The 18,386-nt window shown below is 47.9% G+C and overlaps 2 protein-coding genes across 3 annotated transcripts in view; one reads left to right on the top strand and one right to left on the bottom strand.

The window, feature by feature from the left end:
- The first annotated feature begins 258 nt into the window (after window positions 1–258).
- On the top strand, window positions 259–15,796 carry ZCCHC17 (zinc finger, CCHC domain containing 17). Of its 2 annotated transcripts, none has more exons than XM_009893004.1 (7): window positions 259–300; window positions 866–923; window positions 2,364–2,464; window positions 4,088–4,179; window positions 4,934–5,034; window positions 6,327–6,475; window positions 15,620–15,796. In XM_009893004.1, the coding sequence occupies exons 1-7, from the start codon at window positions 259–261 to the stop codon at window positions 15,794–15,796; spliced, it is 720 nt and encodes a 239-aa protein (XP_009891306.1). The 2 variants fall into 2 exon arrangements, with proteins under 2 accessions (XP_009891306.1, XP_009891305.1); XM_009893003.1 differs by having other exon boundaries at window positions 15,617–15,796.
- Window positions 15,797–17,702: 1,906 nt separating this feature from the next.
- Window positions 17,703–18,386, bottom strand: part of FABP3 (fatty acid binding protein 3, muscle and heart (mammary-derived growth inhibitor)) — a 3,165-nt gene continuing 2,481 nt past the window's right edge. Inside the window, exons 3-4 of the mRNA XM_009893022.1 lie at window positions 17,869–17,970; window positions 17,703–17,756 (exon numbers count right to left, since the gene is read on the bottom strand). Of these exons, the coding sequence (XP_009891324.1) occupies window positions 17,703–17,756; window positions 17,869–17,970 (156 nt within the window). The remainder of the gene's footprint in view (window positions 17,757–17,868; window positions 17,971–18,386) is intronic.

Below are 18,386 nucleotides of genomic sequence, written 5' to 3'. Positions count from 1 at the left end.
GGCCTAGCCGACCCACCGAGCCGGTGAGAGCCGCGGAACCCCGCGGTGTGCGGGCAGTGAGCGTCGCGGCGCCTGTGACTGGCCGAGGGGTCGGTGCCGGGCTGCAGCCTCAGTCCAAATTAACTCCTCGCCGTTGGCTGCTAATAGGGTTGGCCGCAGATGATTTCGTGCGTTAATTAAGTATTTCTCTTCAAGGTGTCTCACAATTTAGCCGGCGTTGGGAGCCTCTCTTGTCTGGAGCCAGCGAGGGCTGCAGGGATGGAGGCGCTGCCCGAACTTTATGCCATCTTCCAGGGAGAGGTGTGTGGGGCTGTTGCCGGTGTCGCCACCCCAGGAGGCGTTACAGGCTGTGACCTGCTGCTTTGTCTCCTTATTTTATTGTTTTAGGCACAGCTTAGTTCAGTGGAAGTTTGGGTAACTGACAGTTCTGTAAAAAATAAATACCCACCTGTATATGTGTTTCTGTGTGTTTATGTACATACGTATAGATGTATATGCATATACATATAAGCTGCTTATCTGATTAATGTAGGAGTGGTAGGCTGACTGTACCTGCTCCAGAGTTTGAAGCGTTGCAGTGCGGGACCTGCCTTGACATCTAAAAATGAAGGAAAGCAGGAGAACTGTGTAGACATTTTGTGCATATTTTTGCCCCATCCCTGGAGGTGTTCAAGGCCAGGTTGGATGGGGCTTGGAGCAACCTGGGCTGGGGGGAGGTGTCCCTGCCCAGGGCAGGGGGGACTGGAGCGAGAGGATCTTTAAAGTCTCTTCTAACACAAACCAGTCTGTGATTCTAACCTGTGGTTTCCAAACAGGTGTTTTGTGAAGGGCTTTGCCTTAGGTGTTGTATTGATTTTCTTCACAGGTTGCTACAGTGACGGAATATGGGGCATTTATAAAAATTCCAGGCTGCAGGAAGCAAGGTTTGTTTCTCTTATTTTGTTCAGATGTTGTTTCATGTTAGTGTGTTCAAGCCAAGCAGTCGTCCTCAGAATTGGGGGGATGCTAGCTTTTAGAAAAAGCTTAGAAAAAGGTGTTTTTTTTCCTAAATTAGGAAGAAATTGAGTTTCTCAGAAAGAAATTAGAATACCATGGCATGTTTGCATGAGTACCAAAAAGACTTGGAGGGCTTCAGGATATTTTAGAGAATCATTTTAAGGTATTGGACAAACTATAGAAACTTTCTACAGTTAAATAATTTGTCCGACCTACTACTATTATGACTGATACAAATAAAGTTCAAATAAAAAAATAAGCCAGAAAAGCCGACTTAAAGCTCTTTCTACGTTTGTGGGGTACCTGCAGTGAAACAAACTCGTTTTACAAAAGAAGCAGCAGAAGGGGGCTGTTCTGTCAGGTGCCGGTAGGCCCACAAATAATCCTTTCTCCACTCTCCCCTTAAAGTCCAGTCACTGTAGTGCCAGTTCTAATAAAAGGTTTTGGACAGAAGTACAGCTGCTGGAGGGAAGTTGCTTTGAGACACAAATGGACCCTGAAATATGAGCTTGAACAGCAAGGTGTGTTTCCGTATTTATCCTCCCTTGTGTAACCCTGTAGCCCACATGTCATTCGTGCAAATTCAAATACAGCCTTGGGGCTGTGTCACCTTGCAGTTATGCGAGATCAGGGCAGCCTTGGTGTTTCATGCTTTTGCCTTTGCCAGCGAAGTATTGTGCTGCTGATGCGTGAAATGGGCTCTTTATTCTCTGGTGCTTGGGGTGGCCTCAGGACAGGCAGGAAGGGAGAGGTGTTGGTGCCTGCTACAGTTTTCCGTATGGGCGTCTGATATTTTGAGTGAAAAGACTGCTTTGGGGACTTGCTTTTCTGAGTTAATTTGGAGCAGATCTGGATAAACTTATAATGTTTGATTGATGCAACTAGTTGATTCTCACCTCCATAATGTACTGGAGGAAAGAAATGACTAGTTTTGCTTAGGGCAACTGCTCAATGTGTTCCTTGTCTCCCTGAGCAGTGGTCTCCAAACGTTTTTGATTGTGCACCCCCAGTGCCTGGTCAGTTAAAATTGGTTAACCCTCAGTTAAAAAATTTTTGAGCACACCCCCCTCAATGTATGTATATTTTATTATAAATTATATATGTGTAATACGGTCTTAATGTTATGTACATTTTAAAACATACTCAAAACCAGAAATTAAAGAAAGATGAGCTCAAGATAAAACAAGTATTATTAATTTTTTAATTTCTTTTATTTATTAATGATACAAAAATTTCTTCCCACACCCTAAAGGGTAAGTGTCACATCCACCCCACTTTGGAGACTGCTGTCCTAGAGGGCAAAACTGAAATTCAGTGGAGATTTGTCTTTATTTTTCCCCTTTCTTCTCTTCCAAAACCATGACCAGGCCTTGTCCATAGGACTCACATGTCCTCCTGCCGCGTGGATAAACCCTCAGAGATAGTAGATGTTGGAGACAAAGTATGGGTGAAGCTTATTGGAAAAGAGGTAACATTAATTCTTGTTTTAGTGCTGTGTAGATAAAGTAGACTGCAAAACCACTGAGAACTTCTGTATAAAGAGGCTGTGCGTTCCTGTCACTTTGTTGGGGTCTTACGGGCTCTGTTTTACAGACGGGTGAATTCTCTTTACCCCCAGATGTGACTTTGGTCCCATGGCTTCTGTGATTTGCAACAATGCAGTTCAGAAAAAGGGACTTCATAAAATCTTTTGGCTTAAAAGGAACAAAAAGCTTCCCTTTCTTCCCCTCCACACCCCTTCGCAGCTGTATCACCTTAACTGTGTGATTTGGTGGCTAAATGAGCAATTTGAGAGCATAGCAAGATAAGAGCTGATATAAACACAGTTCATTAACTGTTTCTAAAGACAGCCGTGTTCTTAGAAGAAGCTGAGATTTTTGTTTGTTTGCTTTCAAGGACGTATCAGTGGCAGTGCATTATGCCTATGAGAAAATACAGAGGCTTTTTGTTTCTTTTGAAGTAAGAGCATTATACATTTTTTCAGTGTATAATCTACATTGCTTTTTCTTCTCCATAAAATGTGACGAGTATCGTTTGTATTTAAAGATTACTTGGAACAAAAACTGAAGTCTTTCTTTGGTGAGCCACGGAAACAAAGCAAGCTGACTGTATTTTGTTGAAATCGAGGTGGAAGCGTTCAGTTCAAAGTCACACAGGATTTGGCCATAAATGCTTTGCATGTTTTTTTGGAAAGAGATAATCGGGTTGATGTACAGAACAAGGATTCATTTTGTGTGAGATAAGGGAAATGGGTTGAGAAACTTGGTGTTATTTACACAGTGTAGGAAAACTGTATGAAAGACTTTAAAGCTTTTTTTTTTTAGCCATCTGTGGTGTGCTTTTTTTTTTAAATTTTGTTTGTGTGAATTTTTATTAAGCCACTGTTTTCTTTGTCTGGAACACAGTTGTTGGCTTCCTGGCCTCTGCTGTAGAGGCAAGGGGCAGAAGGAAGAGTTCATTGTTAGATTGCCTGCTAATAACTATATAAATGTCATAAACAGACAAAATAGAAATACCTTCAGTAGCAGCATTGGTGAAAATGCAGAAAGTTGCAAGAAAAGCTTAAAAAAGCTTGCTTCTAAAGCCATAATGTGGCAATCAAGGACATATTAGGGTCTTACTCTTTTCTGAATCCTACTAGAGATACTGAAAACATCTCCTAGTTCGATCATCTTAGGAGACTAATAGAAGGATATAAAGTTTTCCTTTTCAGGATGCAAGTTGGCCAAAGTACTGGTCTAAGGGGAGCTGCCTTGGGGGTGGATGATTTGAGAATTACAACGAAGCTTCCAAAGATGCACTCGGGTTTGGTCACATCAAGACCAGAATATTAACCTGAATGGACCTATAGTTTGATCTTGTCTTATTACTGAGATAGCTGCTTAACAGAAGCTATTTCATTAGCTAGAATACTCTAAAATGTAAATGCAGCTATGAAATAGTAGAAGAAAAGCACCTTCATGTGGTGTCTTTTGTAGCGCTGCTCTTTGCTGTCTGACAGTTTCCTTCCTTCTCTATAGGCCTCCAGACACTCTGTATTGATTAACATCATTGTCATTTATTCTTCTCAGTCCAAGTCTTTCTCTTTCAGATGAAAGATGACAAACTGAAGCTTTCCCTCTCCATGAAGGTTGTTAACCAAGGCACAGGAAAAGATCTCGATCCCAACAATGTTTCTCTTGAGTAGGTAAATCTACTGAGCAGAATATAACAGATCAGACGGGTTGCTACTGCCTGCCTTTCCCTGCCTTGCATTCCTGGCTTTCCTGCCATACTTATTCTCTGGGTTCCCCCCTCCTTTAGAGGGTGAGGGGGGCTCTTCCTGGGAGCTGAAGGGTTGATTGAAGGCACTCCCCTGGTGGCAGGCAGGAGCAGGTGGGGGGTTGCAGGGAGTTCAAGCCCTTCGCACCGCAGCCAGATTTTCATTCCTGCGTTGTGACGGTCTTGTGCTTGTGCTGGAAGGACTGTTCATTCCAGCTGGGGGTTTGTCTCGCTTTTGCATGCCACAAAATCAAATCTTAACTGCTTGGATGTTTCAGAGCTTCTTTGTCTACCTTTCTTTTTTTGGTTGTATCTCTTGCAGGTCAAATAAAATTCCTTTATTTTCATACTGGGCAAGTATATATATATGTGTGTCTAATCACAAACAAAACACAGATGTTAGTGTAAGGACATAAGTGCAGCTCCCTGCATTTGTCTGCTTTGTGTAGAGAGGGCTCAGTTAATCTCAAAAGTAGAAATGACCATTATGCTCTTAACAATGTGGTTTATTCTAATGAGCAGTTAGTTGGTCAGCTCCATTCATTGGTTTAGCTGATTAAGTGGTGTTTTTAGAGCAACATTTGAAAAAAAAGCTTGTGTTTAGGTTGTGTCTGTATAAATATACAGGGTTAACGATGAGAGTGGATTGAAAATGGAACTGTCCTTCTCTTTGCAGTCAGGATGAGAGAAAAAAACGCATGTTCAGAGACTATACTAGTCAGAAGATCACGCTTGAAGCTGTCTTGAACACTGTGTGCAAGAAATGTGGTTGCAAAGGTACGTTCATGCAGCGTTGTCTTGTTCTTTTGATGTAGCCTTGTTCTAACCAGGTAGTGACCCATAGATAGGATGTCTGTCTTGTGGTTGTGTGTAAGGACTGAGTTTTGCTTCCACATGCCTCTCTTAGAGGAGAACTGCATTTTCTATTACTTGTTACGAAAAGGAAAGACTTAACTGATATCCTGTTATAAATGTTTTTTTCTTAAAATCACATCCCTTTAAGCTTCTTGTAAAGAACCCTCTTACCGAGTACAGGTTCAGTACAGATTCCCTTTTTGCAGTATTTGTGTTAATAAGTCGTAGCTGAGGTCTCATTCCAGTTTTGCATTTTAAGAAATAAATATATGCCTTCAACAGATCATGTAATTCTGAAGAAAGATCAGTGGAAATTACTGATTGGTTGTTGGGAACGCTATGTTAACTTGTGAGCACTGTTTTAGAGCTGAAAACAACTGGGTTTGTTTTGTTTTTTTAACCTGGTGAAATGTTTGTGTTTTGCCTAGTTCAGCAATATGAAGTTATCTTACGTGATGCCTTTTCAGTAGCTTTCTGCACGTTGCTGAGGCATAAAGTAGTTTTTTGTACATGGGAGTTTTTGCTGTACCCTACTTGTTTTATGTTATTTAGCCATAGAGTAGTTAAACTGGAGTTAATGCTAATCTGGAGAAGGTTAATAATGAATATGATTCTCTGTAGTGGTAGATACCGATCTTTAAAATACCATTTTAAACAACCCCCAAAACTTTAAGCTGGATTCTGCATATTTCCAGTCTGCTTTTTAATGATGATGTCTACTCATAACGGGCAGGCAGATGCTATCTATCTGCAGTTTCCACTATGACTGTTCATAGGTCAGCTTTGATGTCTCTGGAGTAGAAAGGCTAGAACCAGAATGAGCTGATTTCCCCTCTGTTTGTGGCTTTGGTCTCATTTACCAGGTGCCTGTCACACCAATTTACTGCCTTTCCCGTATACTTTTCCATGCTGTTTAAGGCCTTGTGCAAACATGTTTCTACCAGTTGCGCTGTTCAGATGCAAGTGTCTAGTTTTTTACCTGACTAATCTTTCCAGAATGACCCAGGTTGCCTTTGCTCCCCTGGCTTGTTTAATCAGGGCACGTTAAACTAGCTGAAATGCTAGGACAAAAAATACAGTGTAGATTCTCCTTACTGTGACTAATAATAAAAAGATCATTGGTGGCACTTCAGATGTCTGAATGTGCGCTGTTTAAGAAAAAAAAAAAAAGAAAAAAAGGTGGGTGCGTTGCTCCTTCAAACACTATTTTACAGGTCATTTTGCCAAGGAGTGTTTTGTGCAGCCTGGAGGTACCAAATATAGCCTCATTCCAGAAGAGGAGGAAGAGGAGGTGGCAGCAGCGGGATATGAAAGAGATAAAAAGACGAGCCTGACTGACGATTCTTCAAAAAAACGGAAAAAGGTACGAGGTGCCCCACTGCTGACCTGGAAAAATGAGCCAGATAATTTTTCTCTGTAGTTTTATCTGTGATTTACTACAGCAACGTGGTTATGAGTAGCTGGTTCTGGGCTGAGAAAGTGGCTCAGTGTTGTGCAGGTTCTGTAGCAAAACCAGGAATCTCCTCTGCGGACCTTTTAGTAATTCTCATACTTTCTCCCTGTATTCTTGTTAAACTGGTTTTTGTGCTATAATGCAGTTCTCAAAAGATACTCCTTATAGTGAGAAAAGTTGGTTGTTTTTTTTTTTTAACCCTGGTCTTTGTGAGGCTCTACAGAAATTGCCTCAGTTTCCTGAATTTCTGTGATTCTTGCCAATAACCCTGTTTCCCCTCCCTTCTCGCTGCTCTTACCCTGACACCTTTCTTTCATCTGCACTAAATGCCCTGCTGCCTTGCTCCAGGGGGTATCCTGACCCAGCCAGTGTGATGTGAACTCGCCTTATCTGCACGTGCCAGGGCAAAATCGCTGGTTGTATTTGCACAGGGACCATACTCCATTCCCAGGCTCTAAAGCAATTTTTGTAGATGTGAACATATCAAGAGATAAGAGACCTTTTATGTCCAGTGTTTGAACTCTGGCTTCAGAGCATGCTGCTATAAAACGTGGGGGAGACCTGAATCCAAAACGGGAGTGTTTGGTGGTCAGTCTGTTTATACAGCAATGAGTATTCCAGTTCTAGACTTCAGTAAATAAACTGTTTCATCAGCCCCGTCACAACTGGACTCCAACTTTAATTACACTTCCAAAGCCCCTCTTTTTTTTTTCTTTCTTTTTTTTTTTCTCTTTCCAGCTCTATGGCCTGTCTGTATCCCTGGAGGGGGCAACAGGCAGGAAAGGTGGTGGATTTCCTTTTTACTGGAGAGGGACAAGAATGGTGTCAGCAATTGCACAGTGAGAACTAACTACTTGAGGGCTCAGTTCTCCCAGGAGTTACACCAGTAATGGTGCTGGTAGGTGAGACTGCAGATGCTGGCAACAGGGAGCAGAGGAGTGCATTTTGGTGGCAGTGCTCAGAGCAGTCCAGAGTGACATTGGTATAGCTGAAATCTTGCTTCCAGTCACGTTTTTCACTGGTAATCTGGTTTATGGCACTTTGCACTCTTAATTAAATAAGAGAGGGGTAGCTGGGGCTGTTTGTGGGATTGTAGGTGGCCACTGCACTCAGGTAGAAGTCAGGTGTGTCATGACTTTCCTTGTGTAGGTCTCTGCCCTGTAATTGTTTCTGCCCTACAGTCAGTACAAAATTAAATTAGCGTGAATTCCATTTCTAATCTGCAGCTCTTGCTTGCACAGTAAGGCTCTGGGTAGCTGACCCAGTAGCGAGAATGGGATCTCTCTTGACTGTAGATCCTGTTGTGTGGTTCCATCCCAAGATGGATTCCCCACTACCTAGGCTCTTACTCAAGAATGTCTTGGACTTGTCTGCTGAGTGTTGTTATGCGGCGATAGAAAATAGATGTACTCTTCTTTCTATTCTGATCTCGGAAGCACGCCATTCAACCGCGTCGTCTCCCAGATCCCAGGCTAACCGCGACTCTGACCTTTCTGGACTTCAAACGTTGGGCTTCTCTCTTGCCACGGAGCAGTGCGAGAGCAGGCCATGGGTAATACTCCAGGGGTGCTGGCTTCTCCTGCCTTGGGTTCTCTTCCCTCTAGCAGTGATGATGGTGGGTCTGGTAAAGGCTTGTGTAACTGTTATTTAAATGCTGTGGGGGAAAATAACACTAAGAGGTGCGCAAATAGCTCGTTATCGTATCAGTGCTCATCCAAGGGCGTGGGGAGTCCCTGTGGAGTCTTGCCCTGCTGAGACTACAGAATATGTGGGTCACTAATATTTTTGGGGGCCTGCAGATTAACAGCCTTCCTTGAAATCTTGCTTGTTCTTTTGATCCTCCTCCCTTCTCAAGGAGGAGATCAAAAGTTTTCAGATGTTTTCCAGTGCTGGAAAATGAAACTTTGAGCTTTTTAGAGGCAGGATGTGGGATCCTTGAAATGAATAGCTCTCTTGTTGTCTCGAGTGCCTGCTGTGATCTTGTCTGGGAGCCACCGTGCGCTTCCCTGCTTGCCTAGAGCCCCGCGGGGATTTACACTAAGTAGAAATAGCTCAATCTACCTAGTAACAATTGCCTTGCTGACCCCATCTCATCTGATGTTTGTAACATAAATGTAGAGCTTATATTTTTAAATGAGCATATAGGGAACTGCTATCCACCAAGCATCCATTTAGTGTCATAGCAATGGTATTAATGTTTTTGGTTGTTCATGATCAACATTTTCTGTTTCCTCGATCTGATGCTTCCTGGCAGTCCCTGGGTGCTCTTCACTCTCTCCAAAGACTCCTCTCCTTACAGAGATATGCTGGGGTCCTCGCTCCCTTTTTTTTCTTCTCGGTGGTTCCTCACTTTCCTCTTACCTGAACCTCTTGCAGAAGTAAGAGACAGCTGGAGGCTTCAGGTCTCTGCGCTGGCCCAGGCTTCTGGTGTGACCGAGGGCACAAGTCTTTCTAATGACAGATCACCCTGTTAGTGCTCTGCACATGAGAGCACTGTCCTGCCTCCTGTAATCCCTGAGAAAATAAGCAACTTGAGAAGTGGAGATGCTGCTGTCGCAGCACCGTGTGGAAGCACCGGAGATCTTCCAAGGAGTCGCTGGCAGCTGTGCAGGCACGGGGCTGCATCCCTTTCACTTTTACTCTTTGGGTCGCAGGGTGAAGGAGCTCCTATGGGAACGCCACAGCGTGCCTGTGCTGAGCTTGTGTGGGAGGGAGGCGTGCTGAGAAGAAACAGACCCTTCTGATTTTTGTCTCCTGTCTGGCTTTCAAGAAAAGATCTGCTGTTTCAACACGAGGAATAACCCTTTAATTTGAATTCTACAAACGCATCCCATCTTCTGCTCAGATACATTGATTAACTTACTTATCCCTGGGGTAGTTTTGCCATGGTCATTGGGATTGCATAGTAAATGTGATGGCTTTTCGGTAGACTTTGCTGCTCTTTCTCCCACCATGTAGAAAACTTCCAGGCAGTCTGCTTGCAGATGTTGTCTCTTCATGTAAAAACCACACCTTCTTAACTGTTGTTTGTTCAGTGACCTGTAGTTCATCAAGCCTTACTTAATCCATCTTCGCTTGTAGCTGGTACTTGTTTTACTAGTTCTTAAATGGCATTAGTTTAGGGCACAGCTCTTCACGCACTATGCTGATCTCTTATTGTCCTTATCTGGGCTTTTCTGAACTGTGCTCTATCGATTTAATGACTGGATTCTTCTCGTCAGATTAATTCCAACTGGTCCTCAAACAAGGGATTCAGTAATACCTTTAGATTTACATAACGAATTTTGTTTGGAATTAAATTGGATGGTGGAATTGCACTTTTTTATTTTTTCTTTTTAAGAATTAAAAAACCATGGAAGGAATACAGGCACCTCTCTGGTGACACAGGAAGACGCGTGTCTGGAAATCCATTCTAACTTTTCACAAGGGCAGTCATAAAGTCTCCTAATAAGACCATAACTCCACAAAAGGGTCTGGCGAAAAATATTTCAACTTCTTGGAGAGTTCTGGACACTCCCCTCTTATCTCAAAATCAAATACCTTTAGAAGGAATGAACTGTTGTAACGTTCTTAAAGCATAGCCCTGAGCAACTTTCTTTACAAAGGAGAGGAGAAAGCCCAGTGTGCTCATGTCGTCCCCTCTTATTGTCAGCTTTCTGAAAGTAACTGGAGCAGTAGGAGAACCAGCGCTATCAGGCTCTAGCCCTGCCTGTTGCTCTTCTGCGTGCCAGCTCCCAATACAGGTTTTGTAGATGAGAGAGTTTGTTCTGTTTTGGTAGAGTTGTAATCGTTACATAAATTGGACAGGATGTGCAAGGAACCATAACGTGCAGGTCTTCATACTTGTTGGCCCACTGTGTCTTTACAGTGAAAGTCTGCTTGGGCAAAATCCGCTCAAAATGTTGACACAAATGCAGTGTTGGCAGTTCTGCGGGAGTGCCTGGGTGTGCCTGAAAGCTGAGTTGAGCTTCATCCATCAGCAGCCATTGGTTGTGGAGACCAGTATGAAGCTCTGGGTGCGGCAGGGCTTTGCTGCTGTTGCCGGAGGCAGAAATCTGGCCTTTGCTTTGGCTCTACCCTCACTGATCCAAAAACTAGAGAAACAATCTGAAAACCAGAGAAACGTTCCTGCTTACGCAATGGTGAGTCGACTGGTAACCAGTGGAGTGTCTCCCAGTACCGGGATGCTAGAGTTTAAAGAAATCTGTGGTCTAATAGAAGGATGCTGCTTGTGCAGAATGATTTTGCAGCAGCACTGCCTCCTGCTACAGAAAATGTTAAGCTCTTCGGTCTCTGGCTTATTCCCTGCAGTATTTGCAGTCCAGCATGTGCTTATGCTGTGGTGCTTGCAGTACTGCACTGAAAGTGCTGCTTATGCGTTGGTGTGAGCAGTTTGCCTGTTAGAAACCCCCAAAAAGGGGAGACTGAGGTCTGGTTGATTTTCTTTTCTTTTTCTTCAGCCAGCACAATGTCCACGTGTGTATTTTTATTTCCCTTATAATCCTGAAGGGACTGGTGTGACATCCTGTCCTGTCTTCAGCCTTCACGTGCTGAGAAAGTTTCCCAAGCTCTGGAATGAGACTCTGTTAGTTGTTAAGGTCTTGTCAAACTTTCTCACCATGTGCACAGGCTGGAAAAGCTTGAGAAAATACTCTTTGCTGCATCCTTTTCTCTAGAAGATTTAACTCTTCACCATCCTCTTCTAAAGACTGTTATGATTTGCTTCTGCCCTTAGTCTGTGGGTAGGGGACTTTGAAGTGAATCTGGTATTATCTCACAGAAAAATGTAGACACTCAAATTTTGGGTGACATCAATGATCATAGCGCTGTTGTGAAGCTGCAGAAAACTGATACCTGCCCAGGGTCTGCTAGGTGTGGAGCGAACTCAGTCCTCTGCTCTCTTCCCCAGAGTCCCAGAGGCTTCTGCTTGATGTTCAACGCCAAGCCATGCATTTCCTTTGCTCGTCCACCTCCCTAAAAGTGTTGTTCTGTTTCACATTAAATAAGCTACTAGCTCTGTTGTCCCTAATTGATAGCCTGTGTCTGGTGCTACGACGCACAATCCATGCTAAATTGATGTCTTTAGCTGGGCCTTTTGTGTCCCCACTCTTACAGGAAAATATGTTGGTTTTAAATGAAATGTAGACAGACGGGGCTTGTCTTCCCGTAAGCCAGTGTATTAATCTTCATGTGGAAACTGCACTTGTCTGGAAGTGGCTGAAGCTAATGGAAGAAATGTCTCTTGGGAGGAGGGGGGAACCCAGCCTTCTGTGTGCTCTCCGCATGGGGACACTTTTTCCCCAAGCAATTTTAAGACAATTTACCTTTCAGGGGAAGGTTGTGGGTGGCGCTGGGGGGCTACCAGCACCCCTGTGCCCTTGCTGTTAACGTGTACCTAAATACAGCATGGGCTTGGCTTTAACGTGCTGGCCTGCCTTGGTGAGCCACCTGAGCACCTCCAAGCCTACAGCAGATGATGTTGGGATGTAAAACTCAGTTACTGCAAGGGATTATTCCTCCCTTTGGAGGAATAAGTCTTTGCCTTATTTTTCATGCCGTGCTCAGCAGTTCCTTCTGGCTTTTGTTTCGAACAGGTGAGTGCTGTTTTTTTTTTTTTAGTTTGCAGTCCTCTGGGTGAATATGCAAATGCTACAGTGTCTCTGGCTTCCTTCTGTGAAGCGAGTTTTCTTTACGTGGATGCTTTCCAATCCATTTCCAGCCACGGCTGTTCTTTTCCCTTGGGTGGGGTGGATGTGTAACAGGCCTAAGGCAGCACCTGCGGTGCCCGAGGGAGTATCTCACGCTGGACCCACAAAACCGGTGGCAGCACCGGGTTCAGACCTTTAGCCCCCATGGCCAGCCCAGTGCTGCGCCTGGTTGTGCTGGAGCAGGTGGAAATACTTGCCCACACCACTCCTTCTGGTTTTGTACAGGTATCTCATGTATCCGTGGCTGATTGCCACTGTTCCCTTCATCTAATCATGCGTTCGTTTTCTCTCCCTTGGCTTAGCTTCTAGGCTGGCTGTGGATATCCGCAGCAGCTGGCCAGGAGGGTGGCCTCCCTGAGGACTTGTCCTGCCTGTAGTCCTGTGACTGGCGTAACCGTGCCCTTGGGCTTGCTGCTGCTTTCTGCTTCCTCCTGAAATCAGTGCATGGCATTAACAGCCCTGCCAAGGTGGGGGTGACTTAGAGCAAACCTCTCCCAGTCAAACTTTCTGCAAGCCCAAGGGTGGCCTTGAGGTCATTTGGAACGCTCTTGGCAAAGAGAATAAGTGGCATTGTTGGCTTGGGGGCTCCAGGCTTCTCCATTACACTCCTTTCCATAGTGGAATGTAAAACACGTTTGTATGTTATGTTTGGGGCTGTCATTTGACTGCTGTCTGTCTCCCGTTGTGCCTGTGCGCAGTCACGCTCTGAACAAGCCATCATTCAACCTCTTTGAATTGGCGGGGGGGGCAGGGGGGGACAGGGATGGGGACGACAGGACATGGCTTTTTGTCTGGCTTACCAAGAGCCCTTTTCCTGGTCCAGTGATGCTTTGAAGTGAATGCCCTGTGCTTCCTCAGCCGTTGGTGCAGGCTCAGCAGACTCGTTAGCACTGCTAACGGAGACCTCAGTCCTCCAGAGGTGGTGGTTGGCATGGGAGGCACTGCCATGGCCATGGCTCCTTGCTCACGGTCTGCTTTGAGAGCTGCCTTTGACCCCAGCTGCAATGCTGCTGTGCCATCTCAGCTGTGGGACATCACAGCATCCCAGACTGGTGGGGGCTGGAAGGGCCCTCTGGAGCTCCCCCAGTCCACCCCCACCAGAGCAGGGGCACCTCCAGCAGTGGCACAGGACGGCGTCCAGGCGGGTTTGGGATGGCTCCAGAGGGGGAGACTCCCCCACCTCTCTGGGCAGCCTGTGCCACTGCTCTGCCGCCCTCACAGCAGAGAAGGCCCTCCTCAGGTGGAGATGGAACTGCCGATGGTCACCTTTGTGCCCGTTCCCTCTTGTCCTGTCACTGGGCACCACTGAACACAGACTGTTCCCATCCCCCCGGCACCCTCCCTTTGGGGATTGATGAGCATTGATGAGATCCCCCTCAGTCTTCTCTTCTCCAGACTGAACAGCCCCACGTCCCTCAGCCTTTCCTCAGCAGAGAGATGCTCCAGTTCCAGAGCAGTGAGCACACGTGGATCACCCGGGAAGGTGCAACTCACTTTAAGCACAAACGCTTAAAAAATGGCTTAGTCAAAGCAGCAAGCTTTACTCGCTGGGCTGTGTTCCGAACTGGTGGTGTCTGTCTCTCGCAGGCAGTCGCATGGGCGCTTCATGAAACCCTCTTTTGCTTCTTTCCTCGTGTCCTCTTTATGTCCATGAATAGAATGAAAATTCACGATAGCTGTTTGCATGGGAAGGTCTCTGATTTTTGATGTGGCCATGGGAGAAACTGGTGGATCGTTGGAGGCCAGTGTTGCCGGACTAGGACAGAAAACTGAAGCTTTGTCTTAAGCATATGCAAATTATTAAAATTATTTTTTAGTGGCTCAGTCGTCTGCATGCTGCTTTCCTTTACTTCCCGGCACCAAGGAGTTTTAGGGGAAAATAACTAACTCGTTTTGCAGGGGGATCATTTCTTTTTCAAAGCATCTTCCTATAGAATATACCTGAGGAAAAAAAACAGTCTTCCGTCTTTTTCTGAGAGTTGGTCTACGTGATAATTTTGTGGGTGTCCAGGGAATTAGAAAGGTGAGCGCAGCCGGCATCAGATTGGGATGTTTGCATATTTTTGTGCAAAAACTGACCACTCTGGCAGATCCCTTTTGAGCCCCTTGCGTTCCTGACCCTGGGACCGCTTGCCTTGGTGCTGGCTGCCCAGCCTCACTCTGCCGCCCGCCGCATCCGCGCGGTGGTGTACCCAGCCCTTGGGCTCCCTGGCGCCCGGAGGGCACGGCCGGCTCCCGAGAGCTACGGTCAGCGCTTCTCCTCCCGCTCCTTGCTGGAAGAGGGGTGAAGCGGTGGGCAGAGCGGGGCTGGCAGCTGGGCTGTGGGTGCTGCCAGCACAGGCAGGTCAGCTCCTCTCCCCAAGTACTGCTTTCTAATTAAATATACATAAATTGCTTTACTGCAGCATTAAATAGCCTTTCTCTGCTTTGGGATGCTCTGCCTGATGTGATTCCAGTGGAAGGTGTACCGCGGCACTGATCTCAGGGTAATCTCCGCTTGGGTAGTTAACTGTCAGATGCCTCAAAATGGAGGGTTTGGCTCCCTTGCAGAGTTCCCTACGAGCTTTATTCCAGCACCAGCTGTTCTTACTCTGCATCTAAATGTCGGGCCTCGAGCTCTGCGTGGCTGTTGCTTCAAGGCTTTGCAGAAACCCAGCCCAGGGGGGCTCGGCGCTGCCCCTGGCCTCTGCCGGGGCGGGAAGCTGCGAGGGCAGGCGGGTGTGCAATCTGTTTTGAGATTGTACAAAGAGTTGCTGCTTGCAAAAGGGCGCTTTCCTCATCCTGCCTCCCCTCTGGGGACGGCTGCAAGAAACTCTGACTGGCATCGCTTGGGCTTTCCTGCAAGGAGATGGGTGTGCTGTCATCAGTGCTCCAGCGCATCGGCGTTCGTTTCCTGGCAGTCTGTGGGCTGACGGTGGTGTGGGGAAGCAGGGATGGCGCTCACGTCCAGCTGGCTGTTTTAAAAACCCATTTTGTTGGCAATAAGGCTTCATCCTGCCAATCTCTATTAATAAAGAATAGCCTTAATAATGGAGTAAGCTCTGACCGTGGAGGGATGGCAAGGACTCTTCTTGTGATTTAACTAGTGGTTTTCAGGCTTGGATTTACATTTTGATATCCCCCTGCTCTGGTAGGCGCTGTACCCTGCCCGGTGCAGCTGTGGACCAACAGCGATGGTTAAATCCTGACTGGTGCTGTGTGCACCTTCTGTGTCGGAACAGACTCGCCCCTGTCACAGTTTGTAAGGCGCTCATTACTGAAAGTATCTCACTGCCCTGGTGAGCACAAGTGACAGTTTTCCCACGTGCAAGGTTTTCATTATTTATTTTCCTTCGTTTGCTAGGAGAAGAAAAAGAAAAAGAAGCACAAGAACAAGCAATCCTCCGAGTCGGACTCGGACAGCTCGGACTCAGACAGCGATGGGGCTCAGCCGGCCAGCAAGAGGAGCAAGCATTCGGGGAAGCCCAGCAAGGCTCAGAAGAAGAAAAAGAAAAAGAAGCATAAGAAGAAGCCCCGGGATTGAGCAGGCGAGCAGGTGGGGGCACCGGCGTTAAAGGTCCCTGGCACACACCACAAGGAGCGAGCAGAACTGAACCCACTCCAGGGACCAGGAGTTTCCCTCTCCCGAGAGTACCGCTCGGCGCGTGGTGTTACAGGTGGTGACTCTGATACAAGTTGTCCTCTGTTACCTTAGGCACGGGCTGCCGTTTTCTCCCACCAGTAGGCACTCCTGCCAAAATTGGCTAATTACACCCCTTCGTCGGCACCTCTCTCATCCTGTAGCCTCGTGTTTCACTGGGGAAGCTGCCAGTGCTCGGCGGCTCCCCTGGCCAGCGCGGCCAGCTGCGCCCAGCCTGCATGACATCAGCCCCTGACCAGTTGCCCGTGGAGCTGCGCAGCCGTGCTCTCCCTGCCCGTCCCCGCACCGCGCTCGGGGACAGGGGCGGTTGTTGCTGGTCCCTGCGATGGGGCTACGTTCTCCCAGCCGGTACCGGTGCAGAGCCTCGGCTTTGGTCCGCAAACTCTCCCCCAGCCTCACTCATTCTGTCTGCAAACATTGGGAGTGGAAGAGTAAGAAGCAAGTGGGGGAGTGGAGATATATTAAGTAAACATTAACTGTGGTGCGTTTGCCGCCTTGGTAAGTGATGGAAAATAAATCTCTCCAATCTCCAGTTGTACTTTGTACTGGGTCTTTCCTTTTGTGTGCTCCACATTTTGTCTTGGGCAGTGAAAAGATAGGGCGAGCTGCGTGGAGGGGATGTGACCTACGTTAAAGGGTGGTGTGTTTGTGGCTTTTTTTTTTTTTTTTTTAAGTCTTGGCTGCTTTCAGAGGTTCCCTGGGGTGAGAAGGGGGTGTGTGATGAGGTGACCCCTACAAGAAGCTTGGTGCCTTCTGGTAAGGAGCAACTGGAGCATAAATCTTGTAACTGGAGCTGAAGGTCAGGGGGGGAAGGGATGGCGGATGGCTGGGCTGCCCCGCACCGGGTCTGGGGTTACTCTGGACTGCGGCAACCGCAGAGGAAGTCTGTGGGGAGCAGCTCGTCCCTGCCAGGGCAGATGTGCTGAACGGGGGGGAGCTGAGTCACTCCTGGTGCCTCTGGAAGCGAGTGGGGCTGGCGTCTGCCCGTGTGCGTAGCAGGAGGAGGACTCGGGGCTGCTGGAGGCAGTCTGCCCTTTCTCCCTGCGCCTGGCCCTTTCCAGTGCTGCTTGCTGCAGTTCTGCGTGGCCGAGTCCCCCCTTTTGGGCTGCTTCCCTTCCCAACCCCAGACATAAAGTGCTTGTGACCTTGATTCCTGCCTCGGCCCGCTGCTGGGCGTGCACCATCAGCTGATGCTTTGGCAGAGAGTGCCCGCCTGTACTGGTGGCCGGAAGATTGCTCTCGCTGGGATGGAGCGTGCCCGGATCCTGGACGACTGAGCTGCCGTGGGAGCAAAATAATATTCCCCCTGGAAAAGCATATTTCTAATCATAACAAACTCTTATTTCCACAGCTCCGAGAACTGGCTGAGGTGGGATCACTGGTCGTTTAACCCCATCACTGCCTAGGCTGGATTTAACCCCCGCGCTCCTCCCCACAGCCTGGCTGAGACCTGTGTGGCTCAACACTACGGGTGAGCACATGCCAGAAAAGCCTTTTTGCAAGTAAACTCATCACAGAGTTGTAACAACATGACCTTTATTATTTTTCCGGGTGGGTTTTCCCATATTATTAATAAAAAAAAAACAAACCACCAACCCCAAACCGCAAACCCACCACCCAAACCCCAAGCAGCCCCACGAGGCGATGGGGACGGGGGCAGCAGGCAGCCCCGGCGGGCGCAGCGGGCTCCGAGACCACGGCAAGCCGTGCCCGGCGTGGGGCGAGGATGGAGGCGATGCGGGGGGCGAATGCGGCACCGGGTGACGGGCGGGGGAGCTGGGGACGGCGTCTATGTCGCCTTCTCGTAGGTACGGGTGGAGACGACGTTGCCCATGGTGAGAGTCTGGTGGCAGAAGTGACGGTGGAGAGGTCAGTGGTGCTGAGCTGGTGCAGCTCCCAGCTCGCCCTGTTCCGGGCAGAGCCCCTCCCATTTAAAACCATTTCTATTTTCTTACCAGAACTAATTTCCCATCCTTCAGCTCCCGGACCAGCGATGTCTCCTTCCCCTCCCACTTCTGCACGTGGACGAGTTTGCCTCCATCCAGCGTGACCACAGACTGCGGGGAGAGAGCAAGACCTGCCGTTACCCTCCTCCCTGGGGTTTCTCAGCTCTGGGGGGGTTTGTCCCTCAGAGGGGACAATGCTGGCTGTCCTTGTGCTCACCCTGGAGCCCCGTGGTGCCCGGGGTCAGGCTGTGGGTGCCACCCTTGGGATGCCCATCTGGTAGCATCCCACCTGGCTTTATCAGCCCAGTTCACGGGCTGGGTCCCACTCTGGTCACTGGCTGGGTCACAGCCTCGGCTGCCCCCCAGTAACCCCACCGTGGGCACCGTCACGGTGACCTTGCCCTCCCTGACCCCGGGCCAGCACAGGGAGCCCTGCCCAGGGCTGCGTCCCGCTCCAGGGCCACCAGGACCTGATCCTGGCCGCTCCCAAGTATGGCTTTGCTCCGGGGCCGGGGGGGGTCCAAAGG

Source organism: Charadrius vociferus, unplaced genomic scaffold (assembly GCF_000708025.1).
Source record: "Charadrius vociferus isolate BGI_N301 unplaced genomic scaffold, ASM70802v2 scaffold459, whole genome shotgun sequence".
NCBI classification, from domain to species: Eukaryota; Metazoa; Chordata; class Aves; order Charadriiformes; family Charadriidae; genus Charadrius; species Charadrius vociferus.
The sequence above is the reverse complement of the archived record's forward strand: the minus strand, read 5'-3'. Positions and strand labels throughout refer to the sequence as shown.

Coding starts and splice junctions, on each gene's coding strand:
- ZCCHC17 (XM_009893003.1), top strand. CDS start 259: ATGGAGGCGCTGCCCGAACTTTATGCCATCTTCCAGGGAGAG. Junction 2,465..4,087: donor TGAAGCTTATTGGAAAAGAG/GTAACATTAATT, acceptor TTTCTCTTTCAG/ATGAAAGATGACAAACTGAA. Junction 5,035..6,326: donor CAAGAAATGTGGTTGCAAAG/GTACGTTCATGC, acceptor ACTATTTTACAG/GTCATTTTGCCAAGGAGTGT.